Below are 12,934 nucleotides of genomic sequence, written 5' to 3'. Positions count from 1 at the left end.
CCCTTATAAAGAGGGAGGGGTCTCAATTTACCATAGAATAAATTCTTGTCACCGAAAACTTGCTTGATTAGTTCTCGAGTTATGAGGAAATTTGTATTTCATTTGTATAGGAGCCCCCCCTCCTAAAGTAGGGAGAGGTTCTTATTCATCATAGAAAAAATTCTTGCCTCCAAAAACACCTACATGCCAAATTTGGTTCCATTTGCTGGATTAGCTCTCGAGTTATAAGGAAATTTGTATTTCGTTTGTATAGGAGCCCCCCCCCCCCACTTAAAGTGGGGAGGGGTCCCAATTCATCATAGAAAAAAATTTTGTCTCCAAAAACACACACATGCCAAATTTGGTTCCATTTGCTTGATTAGTTCTCGAGTTATGAGGAAATTGGTATTTCATTTGTACAGGAGCCCCCCCTCTTAAAGTGAGGAGGGGTCCTAATTCAGCATAGAAAATTTTCTTGCCCTCGAAAACTTTCACATGCCAAATTTGGTTCCATTTGCTTGATTAGTTCTCGAGTTATGAGGAAATTTGTATTTCGCTTGTATAGGAGCCCCCCCTCCTAAAGTGGGGAGGGGTCCCAATTCATCATAGAAAAAATTTTGGTCTCCAAAAACACACACATGCCAAATTTGGTTACATTTGCTTGATTAGTTCTCGAGTTATGAGGAAATTTGTATGGAAGCCCCCCCTCTTAAAGGGGAGAGGAGTTATAATTCCCCTTATAAAGAGGGGAGGGGTCTCAAATTACCCTAGAATAAATTCTTGTCACCGAAAACACCCACATGCCAAATTTGGTTCTATTTGCTTGATTAGTTCTCGAGTTATGCAGAAATTTGTGTTTCATTTGTATGGGAGCCCCCCCTCTTAGTGGGGGGAGGGGTCTCTAACCATCACTAAAACCTTCCCTGGCCCCAAAAACCTCTACATGCAAATTTTCACGCCGATTGGTTCAGTAGTTTTCGATTCTATAAGGAACAAAATACAGACAGACAGACAGACAGACAGACAGACAGACAGACAGACAGACAGACAGACAGACAGACAGACAGACAGACAGAAATCCTTCTTTATAGGTATAGACTAGCTGACCCGACAAACTTCGTATTGCCACAAATTAACCTGTGTTGTACATAAATCATGAATCTCGGATGATCTTTGTCACTATCTCGAGTTTTGCAAGCCCCCCAGTGGGCGGCGCTTCCGACAGCGGGTCACCGGCAACACTCGTGACCGGCTCGTCCTGAATGATCTAGTGTTACTATAGATAGCTTTTGTGGTCTTGTTATTGATTAATGTTTTATGGAAGAATCTCGAATTTCTCGAGTTGGATTAGTTTTTGAGTTTCGCAAAAATTTCTGTTTTATTTGTATGAGAGTCCATATCCCCCTACCACAGGGGTGAGAGGTCTCTAACTATCATAAAATAAATTCAAGACTCAAAAATCTCCTACATGCTAAATTTGGTTCCATTTGCTTGATTAGTACTCAAATTATAAGGAAATTTGTATTTCATTTGTATGGGAGCCCACCCTCTTAAAAGGGAAAGGGGTCGTAATACACCACAGCAAAAAAATTCTGCCATCTAAAACTCTCACATGCCAAATTTGGTTCCATTTGCTTGATTAGTTCTAAAGTTATGAGCACATTTGTATTTCGTTTGAATGGGAGCCCCCCCCCCTCCTAAAAAGATAAGAAGTCCTAATTCATAATGGGAAAAATGGTTGCCTCCAAAAACACCCACATGCCAAATATGGTTCCATTTGCTTGATTAGTTCTCGAATTATGAGGAAATTTGTATTTCATTTGTGTAGAAGCCCCCCCTCTTGAAGTGTGGAAGGATCCTAATTCACCGTAGAAAATATTTTTGCCTCCAAAAACCTCCACATGCCGAATTTGGTTCTATTTGCTAGATTAGTTCTCGAGTTATGGGGAAATTTGTATTTCATTTGTATTGGAGCCCCCCCTCCTAATATGGGAAGAGGTCCTAATTCATCACAGAAAAAATTCTTGCCTCCAAAAACACCTACACGCCAAATTTGGTTCCATTTGCTGGATTAGTTCTCGAGTTATGAGGAAATTTGTATTTCGTTTGTATAGGACCCCCCCCTCCTAAAGTGGGGAGGGGTCCCAATTCATCATTGAAAAAAAATTGTCTCCAAAAACACACATATGCCAAATTTGGTTCAATTCGCTTGATTAGTTCTCGAGTTATGAGGAAATTTGTATTTCATTTGTACAGGAGCCCCTCCTCTTAAAGTGGGGAGGGGTCCTAATTCAACATAGAAAATTTTCTTGCTCTCGAAAACCTTCACATGCCAAATTTGGTTCCATTTGCTTGATTAGTTCTCGAGTTATGAGGAAATTTGTATTTCATTTGTATAGGAGCCCCCCCTCCTAAAGTGGGGAGAGGTTCTTATTCATCATAGAAAAAATTCTTGCCTCCAAAACCACCTACATGCCAAATTTGGTTCCATTTGCTGGATTAGTTCTCGAGTTATGAGGAAATTTGTATGGAAGCCCCCCCTCTTAAAGGGGAGAGGAGTTACAATTCCCCTTATAAAGAGGGAGGGGTCTCAATTTACCATAGAATAAATTCTTGTCACCGAAAACACCCACATGCCAAATTTGGTTCTATTTGCTTGATTAGTTCTCGAGTTATGAGGAAATTTGTATTTCATTTGTATAGGAGCCCCCCTCCTAAAGTGGGGAGAGGTTCTTATTCATCATAGAAAAATTCTTGCCTCCAAAAACACCTACATGCCAAATTTGGTTCCATTTGCTGGATTAGCTCTCGAGTTATAAGGAAATTTGTATTTCGTGTGTATAGGAGCCCCCCCCCACTTAAAGTGGGGAGGGGTCCCAATTCATCATAGAAAAAAATTTTGTCTCCAAAAACACACACATGCCAAATTTGGTTTTATTTGCTTGATTAGTTCTCGAGTTATGAGGAAATTGGTATTTCATTTGTACAGGAGCCCCCCCTCTTAAAGTGAGGAGGGGTCCTAATTCAACATAGAAAATTTTCTTGCCCTCGAAAACTTTCACATGCCATATTTGGTTCCATTTGCTTGATTAGTTCTCGAGTTATGAGGAAATTTGTATGGAAACCTCCCCCTCTTAAAGGGGAGAGGAGTTATAATTCCCCTTATAAAGAGGGGAGGGGTCTCAAATTACCCTAGAATAAATTCTTGTCACCGAAAACACCCACATACCAAATTTGGTTCTATTTGCTTGATTAGTTCTCGAGTTATGCAGAAATTTGTGTTTCATTTGTATGGGAGCCCCCCCTCTTAGTGGGGGGAGGGGTCTCTAACCATCACTAAAACCTTTCCTGGCCCCAAAAACCTCTACATGCAAATTTTCACGCCGATTGGTTCAGTAGTTTTTGATTCTATAAGGAACACAGGACAGACAGACAGACAGACAGACAGACAGACAGACAGACAGACAGACAGACAGACAGACAGACAGACAGACAGACAGAAATCCTTCTTTATAGGTATAGATGATATTCATAATATATTTTGTTACAAATTGGTAATAAATTGATCAAGAAGCAATAAAAAAAAAATTTTATTTGTAACAGATTCTGATAGTTGTAACTCATTTAGATATAAATGAGTAATATAGGTTTCGCTACTAAACATGCTAAATATCACCCTTATAACAAAATATGTTATTTGCAAAAAAATTAGTCTAAATAATATGATTATTTCAAGAGTAAATTCATTTCGTAGCATAACATTTATTGTATTTCTTAAAATATTTTTATTTACTGTCATATTTTTGAAATATCTGGAAATTTTGAAAAATAATTCTTAACTAAATGTGATGCAATTTAGATATAACCATATCAAGGCCTGTTCAGAATCAGATATTGACTAGTATATATTCAGCTAGAATTTTTGTTATTTTAACCACAAACCGTCGCTCATTTATAACAACGGTTGATATTATTTATCTAATTTATAACAACCGTTGTTAGAAAAGTTAGTAACAAACTAGTCCATTGGTAACATAACTTGTTATAATTTTGTTACCTCTTCCTGATCGGGTACGCAAACAAATTTTGCGCATGTAGCTCGAAAATCCAAATCTTTCTCAACGTACCAAATGGGTACTGGGAATGGTACAATTTACGGTAAGCTGTGTTATAAATTGGCACAAGGAGCATTTGACCGTCGATAGGAATGGAAAAAGTGGCCAAAATGGATCTCTTTATGGTGTAAAGAATCTCAAACGGATAGTTCAAGGAAGGAATTCAAACAGTTCAATTAGAGATTTGGCGAAAAAAATTAAGTTAAGTAAATCCACAGACTAACAGACGTAACACTTCGAACAAATTGTCTAACAAAACAGCGTTCACTTACTTACTAAATCAGCTCCAGGCCGTAGTTTGTTCTGCTGTACGAAAAAGTCGTCTCCATTCCAGGCCGTAACCCTCTTCGAGATTCATAGGGACTCGAGACTGCCGCTGATACTCAAACAACACACATTACTCGATCCATCGTCGCCTTGACCAATCGCGTTAGTTTATCCGGAAATCCGTAATAGTGCATAATCTGCCATAGCTGATCTCGATCGATCGTGTCATACGCCGATTTGAAGTCGATGAATAAATGATGCGTGGGCACGTTGTATTCGCAACATTTCTGCAACACTTGCCGAAGTGCGAAAATCTGATCCATGGTTGGACGGGCACTCCGCTTGATATTGCCCCATGAACTCCTTTGCAAATGGTGATCATCGACGACATAAAAGTTGGGAGAGTACCTTGTAGGCGGCGTTCAACAGTGTGATTGCGCGGCAATTACAACAATCCAACTTGTCGCCCTTTTTGTAGATCGGACACACGATGCCTTCCGTCCACGCCTCCGGTAGTAGTTCCTCCTCCCAAATCTTGATAATGACCCAGTGCAGCGCACTAGCCAGTGCGTCAGCACCGTATTTCAGCAGCTCGCCGGGCAGCTGGTCAACCTCAGCCGCTTTATTGTTCTTTAGCCGACCGGATCTCTTCTGCTAACTCCTGGAGATCGGGGGCTGGTATTTTGTCGTTTATTTCATCTCTTTAGTAATAAAACCGAGGGGGACCGCCCCCTCCCATTACTGCTGCTACAGTAGTATAATTCAACAATTTATGTATGTAATCTCTAGATCGGAAATATAGCATACTTTACTTTCAACCTAATTTAAGTTACTGGTAGCTTGCAAATATCTTCTTGTAACTTTAAAGTAGTATGGATTCTTTAACTTGGCATATAAAATGGTCCCAGATTAATCCTCTGGGGTACGCTGAAAACGTTTGTTCGAATGAGGAACTCCAATATTGATGCAGAAAGATCGGTCAGTTAGAACCAGGAGAACTAGGAGAAGCTAGAGATTCCTAGTTTTTTTAAGAGTGCCATAATCCTCTTGAGCGAATACTGCTTTGAAATTAGTCAAGACAGCAAAGCAAAGGTTTGACTATACATTCCGACGGAATTTGACCGTTTGATTTTTGTTTGGCAAACTCCGCAGTCAACCGTTAGTGTATAGAACAATGGCAGAGCTTGATATTAGCCTTTAGGCCGAGAAGCAATAACAACAATGGCGGGCCTATTGCTACGATCCTATTGCTCATTTTTTCCGCTAATGTCCCCTGTGCAAACACAAATTTGGTCAATTGTATCCCAATTTTCACCTGAAAACTGAGAAGTACCTCATTGATGATGAATCTCGGAATCATCTCTGACAATGATTTCGGAAACTGAAGCAACAGCATAAAGAGGTGATATCACATGTTCTTGAATGCAGTTAATATCATGATTAGATGATATAAAAGCTCATGAGACAACGTTTTTTTGCCCACTGTTGCTTTAGAATATCAGAATGAGGCGTAGGTTTTGTAAAATATTTCAGCGTGTCGAAATAACTTTCAGATTACCTCCTCCGCGGGTTTTAGGGTGAACAGCTGCGCTCTACATTAACGTCATCACCGAGCCATGTCCCAGTAGGAACGCAGCCGCAAATAAGGGCTGGTACCGAATGTCCGAATCACGAATGGCCGAAATCCGAATGACCGAATTTCAACAGCAGTCACAGAAGGCCGAATCATGAATAGCCGAATCACGAATGGCCGAATCAAGGCCCAATTTTTTCGGAATGCCTAAATAACTATTCAATAAAAAACATGAATTGGCAAGTAGTTAACAAATAACTTTAATCAAACAAAAAACAAAATAAGCAACACAACTATTTACTATAGAGTATAGATGATTGATAATTCTTTGTTCCTCTAAGCGCAAATGAACTTCGTTCATTATTATGTGTGAGACCTATCTACAGTGCTAATATCAAATGTTTCCTATGTGATTCAGGGAGAGACGGCCGCAGGCCGCGAGTGTGCGCCGGTGACCCGCCGACGGAAGCGCCAACCACTGCGGGGGGGCAGCTCCCCTCCAGAAACCACTTCTATTTAGGTGCATGCATTTTCCTAGGTTTACTGACTAGTAGGGATTATCCTTAGTTAAATCCGAACGAGCGACAGTGAGTAAGGACAGCATGTACCCCACGTTTTTGCAGGTTGAAGGCCGTGAATATATTCCGCCGAATATGACGTTCGGCCTTTTGTGATTCGACCTTTTGTGATTCGGCCATTCGTGTTTCGGCCATTAGAAAGATTATGCCATTTGTAATTTCGGCAATTTGTGTTTCGGCCATTCGTGATTCGGCAATTTGTGTTGTTGCCATCCGTAGGTAATACGCAAATAATGATTCCTCGAACATTTCGAACATGACGAGAGCTACTTACACGGCGTAAACTGGAACAAAACTGCTGTTCAACTGCCGTTTGTGGCATTTCTGTTTATGTATTTGTCTATTTACCTATATATTAAATTCATCTAACCATAACTATCTCATGTAGAGTGTAAATAAATAAAATACAATTAATTTGTTCATTTTCTTCAGGAACACCTCCATTTACCGGAGCCGATCCGATGCGCACGTACAACATCATTCTGAAGGGAATCGATGCCATCGAATTCCCCCGTAACATCACCCGGAATGCCAGCGCCCTGATCAAGAAACTATGCCGAGACAATCCAACCGAACGATTGGGCTACCAACGAGGCGGAATCAGCGAAATACAGAAACACAAGTAAACACAAAACCCCCATTATCAGAAACTTTTCTTCCAGCACTAACAAGTTGCACCTTTAATGTTCAATCTTCAGATGGTTCGACGGTTTCTACTGGGAAGGACTGCGGAATCGCACCCTACCGCCGCCAATCCTGCCCAAGGTGCAGAGCGTGGTCGACACCACCAACTTCGACGACTACCCGGCGGATCCGGACGGTCCACCACCGGATGATCTTTCCGGATGGGATGAAGACTTCTAGGGTATGGGGCTTGGTCGACAGACGAAGGGCGTTGGATTTCTTCCCAGGTTTCATGTTATTTTATTTGTTAGGACAAAAAAGTGTATAAGGGTTAGTGCCGGCTCCGGAAAGGATTGCCCCTCAAACGCAGGGAACCGAGCGGAGAGGGCAAGCCCGATTATTGTGACTATGTAGATTTTAGCATTCGTTCGTACGAGTGTACACGTCTGCAGTACCGAAATCTATCGACGATTCGAATATTGCAAAGAACCATTACGCTAGTGAAAAGAATATTGTATCACTATTACTGTTATAGCTACTGTTAGCGAAGGAAGGTCGAATTGATAGCTGATGAATGATGAGCGAGCACGCAAACAATTCTTGAAGCCATATTCGTATCATGCTACGGAAAAGAACACAATCTCAAAGTGAACAATAATAACAGAAAGATAGATCACTGGAGACGGTTGGTAGTCGAATGAAAGAGTACGATAGCGAGCAGAATGTCTTCCTAATTCTAATTTTAATGTGCAAACTTTTAAAAACAAATATGTACCCTTCGAAGCCCAAGCAGCGGCATCCGTGCTATGTATTCTTTTATTGCAATTTTCTAACAAATGAGAAACATATTCCAAAATGATGCACTTGTACCGTTCTGTAAATCAAAATCCTCATCATTTAGATTGAAGTATGCAACTTGTAGTTCGAATTCAAATCTCTCTTGCCCTCGTGTAGAAACATGTTTACCGTTTTTTTTTTTGTTTTGTTATAATGTAATTTGACATTTGTAAAAATTGTACATAAACTATTGCTTCCTATTAGATCCGGATCGGCAAGATTCAAAGAAAATTGCGAACCCGCGAGCAAAATCAGCTAACTAAATTTCAACAGCTTGGTTGCAAACCAGACACATGAAACATACAATGATTACGAATAAAACACCAACAAATTTTAACAGTGTGTTGTCGTTAGTCAACACGGCGGGTTTTTGATTTGATAGATAGAAATATCACAATTTGGCGAAATTTGGTTGAGTATGAGTACAGCAACATTGGTCAATGTCCTTTCTGAAACATACGAAACAATGTGCAATGCCCGATATTCTTGTGCAGACAGGATGATGGTTTGGGTACCCTTGTCTGCTTTCGATGTTAGCAATTCTGGGTGCTGTTTGAGAAATCCCTTGCTATGTTGTAGTACGTCTTTGCGAATCCAATAATTTTCATGATTTCGCGGTTGCATTTGGTAGTTAATGTGGTTAACCATGATGTTCGAGATTTCCGCTCTTATTTCGTCCGTATTCTACTTGAATCTTATGCTTTTTTTCAATTTCTGACGCTACCTCTATGTATGGAGTGTTCTGCTTGTCCTGTATATTGAAGTTTGGTTGGGCCAAGCATTAAGATTCGTTCTACAGGCACGGTGGGATCGGTGTGTTAGTGGCTTAGACGAAAAATGGAATGCGATAAACAAAAATACAAACATCGACAGAGCGAGCTTCTTGGCAGCGGTAAAGCTAGTGTTGGAATCTACTTACTTCGTATTCGTATATGATGGACACTGCCACCAGCAGCACTATGGGGTACCAATGGGGAGTCCCCTCTCGCCTGTGATTGCTAACGTAGTAATGGAAAGGTTAGAACAGCAGAGTACGCACTCGCTACAAGGAAAGCAGGTTCCGCTTCTATACTACCGCCGCAATGTGGATGACTGTTTAGGTCCAAACACAATGCATTCGGATTTTACTACGTTGCGGCCATTTGACAGTTTTTCCATGGGTTTTCTGTCATCCGCAACATAGTAAAATCCGTATGCATTGTGCCTGGGCCTTTTGTGCGTTGCGAAGGAAGAGCATATCCAAACAATCTTGGATACGCATAATGCTTTTCATGAACGGCTTGAGTTTATCGTAGAAATGTTCGCAAGGTAGGATCAAGTTTCTGGATATGATGCTAACTCGGGAAAATGGAATGATTCGGACAAATTGGCTGTTTGGGCAGCCAATGGAAGATACCTGGATTATACGTCAGAAAATCCGTTACAACATAAATGTAACACAGCAATTGCATTATATGATAGGGCAATTAAATTAACAAACATAAATGATCGTCCGGTAGCAATACAGACAGCCACAAACATTTTAGAAGGCAACAGTTATCAGGATTGGTTCACAGTGTTCACACGAAAATTTTTAAAACAGCGCGTACACAAACACTATAACACAATGGAGAATGAAGCTAAAAATGATGTAGAATTAAAATATATGTCCACACTCTATGTACCAGGCCTAAGTGAAAAAATATCAAAAACTTTAAGAAAGAATAATTTAATAGTTGCTACAAAACCTAGGGACAAAATAAAAAACAAAATCTTCAGTAACAAAACAAACGATTTCAGCTACAAAACAAAAAAATGTTATCAATCAATCGAGTCTAAAAACCCGGATAATCGAGTCCCCGGTTAATCGAATCCCCGGATAATCGAGTCCGGCTTGTAATAGTGTCTTCCAGTGGTAACAGCTTGAAGAACTAAAGGTAGCAAGAAGATTGGTGTGCTGATATCCCCCACTTAGTTAACCCATCGCTTGTAATCAGGTAAAACACTCAGTGACCCGCTTAGACTGCTTAAAACCGGTTCTTTACCCTGTAACTTTCAGATTGCAGCTTAGCAAAGCTGAATTTCAAGGGTCACATTATGCTTAGCAATTCATCTCTCATCCCAGAACAGATTTTATTGGAAAAAATTCCAGCAACTGATAAAGCTTTTCCGCTTCCATCGAAATTTGATGACTGGTTCCAACTTCCAAGCGCGCTAAACATATGGTCAAGCATTTTCTTCAATCCCTTCTCCCACTTTTGATTAAGGGGACATAAACCTCTTAAACTTTTGAAAATTCCATTATTTTTTTATTTCAGATTTTGATTCTGCAATCTTTTACGCTTATTTTGATACTAATTTTGAAATGATCCGACCACGGGAAGTGGCCGAAAAACGATCATACACATAAGCATTCCAGTGCAGCGTGGAACAACCTCGACGGAATAAAACGCCACTCCTGAAAAACCACTATTTTCAAACTTCATGTAACTTTTTCTCAGAAACTACACAACGTATTGGAACAAACTTATTTTTGTTTTGTTGGTAGGAGCTTGGGAAAGATTTTTATAACTTCTGAGTTTTGTAAACGAAATACAGCTTGATAAAAAAGAAAAAGAAGACAAAATTTTATTTTTTAGCCATCTTTTCTTCTTCTTTTTCAGCTACTTTACTGATAACCTTCTTATAGTGCTGACAATGCTAATTTACAGCTAATTACCGACACGAAGAATTTGTATAGAATTTTGGATGCCAATTTACAACGTCTATGCAGTCAAAAAGGTAATATACAACAACGTGCATTATAAAATTCCAGATACGCTGATTTGCTGCTTATGTTAATGCTTATTAGTTACCTGCAATGGTTAGTTTAATATACAAATAATATACAAACACACGCTGACAGCCGAACAACGTCACGTGCAGTACCTTGCAAGTCGTAAAGGCCGGCATAGTGTCGTCGTCCTGAAAGTAAAAACTAGTTACATTTAAACTTCTCGCTCGGTGGTAATCTGCAATTGATGTAGGAAGCGGCACAATATGTGTCGATAAGCCAACCAAACGCGTCGCTTTGTTGATAAGTGGATTTTGCAGTCCCCTTTTGTCCAGCGCATCTATGGTTCAAAGGTACAGGTACCAGCGAACCACATACCTTGGCGGGTTGTGGGTTGTGGTTGTGTTGTGGGTTCGAATCCGGTTATAATTTCAGATTATAGCTTGGTTCGACTCATGCACCTTCCAACATTGGACGAAAGGTAGGAGTCAAAATGACTACTTATCAAGCGTAGCTACCAATACCCCCCCCCCCTTCCCTTCCGCTCTTCCCCTCCTCCACCAAAAATTTTCATTTCTTTCCCCTACAGTCCCTTCATCAATTGTTGAACCATCGTTTCAAAAAATATTAATACAAATTTGCAATTTTCCCTCACACTAAAGAAAAAAACAACTCCCCTGTTCCCTCATTGCATAGCCAGAAAGCGGATAGTAATATTCGCCATGATTGTACAACATTTCGCTGAATATCATTTTGCGAAAAACCTTAAGCGAAATGTTCCATTTCCCGGAAAATTTTTTTAGTATCATTTCGCGATCCTCTCCTTACTCGCTGTCGCTCATTCCAGGAAACCCAGGTAGACCTAGGAAAACAAATAAACCTAGACAGTAGTGATTTCTGCGAGGAGGTGCCTCCCCCTAGTGGGCGGCGCTTCCGACGGCGGGTCGCCGGCAACACTCGCGGCCGTCTCGTCCTGAGTGATCTAGTGTTACAATAGAGAGTTTTTGTGATCTTCTTATTGACTAATGTTTTATGGGAGAGTCTTAAATTTCTCGAGTTCGATTAGTTTTTGAGTTTCGCAAAAAATTCTGTTTTATTTGTATGAGAGTCCATATCCCCCTACCACAGGGGTGAGAGGTCTCTATCATAAAATAAATTCGCCAAATTTGGTTCCATTTGCTTGATTAGTTCTTGAGTTAAGAGGAAATTTGTATTTCGTTTGTATAGGAGTCCCCTCCCCCCCCCCCCTCGTAAAGTGGGTAGGGGTCCTAATTCACCATAGAAAATATTCTTGTCCTCGAAAACCTTCACATGCCAAATTTGGTTCCATTTGCTTGATTAGTTCTCGAGTTATGAGGAAATTTGTATTTCATTTGCATGGAAGCCCCCCCTCTTAGTGGGGGGAGGGGTCTCTAACCATCACTAAAACCTTTCCTGGCCCCAAAAACCTCTACATGCAAATTTTCACGCCGATTGGTTCAGTAGTTTTTGATTCTATAAGGAACATCCCGACAGAAATCCTTCTTCTTCAGCAGCACAGAGCCGTGGTGGCTCGTGCTGTTTCAAGCACTCGTTTCCATTCAACTCGGTCTTGGGCCACTCGTCGCCAATTTCCTAGTCGTCTCAGAAGTCACAAATCGCTTTCGACCTGGTCAAGCCATCGTGCACGTTGGGCCTCCCTTATAAGGTTGCGAGAATGAGACTCCCCCTTTGAATCTCAAGGATTCGGTGCGCAGAGAATTTTAATCGAATTTGCAGAAACACTTATAAGAATGGGGAATTCTTTAAATAACTGTGAACAAAGAAAGAATAAAAGGTGTCCTTTAATCAAATTCGTCAGTCCTGTTTGTTCAATTCTTCTGCTACGTTACACCACTCCAATTTACAATCTTCTTCATAACACGTGTACACAAACTTCTTTATTGGGTCAAGCTTGACTCACCAACCATCGTCTACAAACCAGGCCAGACAACACCAGGAAACTCCAGGTCAACAGATCGACAGCAACAGCACGTCTAGGTCCAATCAGCTTAATTGAACCCAGGAAACAGTAGGCCAAACAGCAATCGTAGATCCAACACCAACCAAGCGGGAAACAGGACGATCAGCCACGACAAAACTCCAGGCGGGTCGATCTTCGAATAGTACTACTAACTCCACCTTTGTTTCACTTCACTCTCCTTCCAATTTGAATTTCAAACATTAGTAC

At 40.6% G+C, this 12,934-nt stretch overlaps 1 protein-coding gene across 5 annotated transcripts in view; it reads left to right on the top strand.

Annotated features, from left to right (window-relative positions):
- LOC128744227 (cGMP-dependent protein kinase, isozyme 2 forms cD4/T1/T3A/T3B) overlaps positions 1-8,338 on the top strand; it is a 416,751-nt gene extending 408,413 nt beyond the window's left edge. For 3 of the 5 annotated variants that reach the window (XM_053841072.1, XM_053841070.1, XM_053841071.1), the window contains exons 12-13: positions 6,945-7,134; positions 7,211-8,331. In XM_053841072.1, coding sequence (XP_053697047.1) covers positions 6,945-7,134; positions 7,211-7,376 — 356 coding nt within the window. In that variant the 3' untranslated portion in view covers positions 7,377-8,331. Of the gene's footprint in view, positions 1-6,944; positions 7,135-7,210 lie in introns of all 5 variants that reach the window. The other 2 variants (XM_053841068.1, XM_053841069.1) reach the window with 1 other exon arrangement.
- The last annotated feature ends 4,596 nt before the right edge of the window (positions 8,339-12,934 follow it).

Source organism: Sabethes cyaneus, chromosome 3 (assembly GCF_943734655.1).
Source record: "Sabethes cyaneus chromosome 3, idSabCyanKW18_F2, whole genome shotgun sequence".
NCBI classification, from domain to species: domain Eukaryota; kingdom Metazoa; phylum Arthropoda; class Insecta; order Diptera; family Culicidae; genus Sabethes; species Sabethes cyaneus.
The sequence above is the reverse complement of the archived record's forward strand: the minus strand, read 5'-3'. Positions and strand labels throughout refer to the sequence as shown.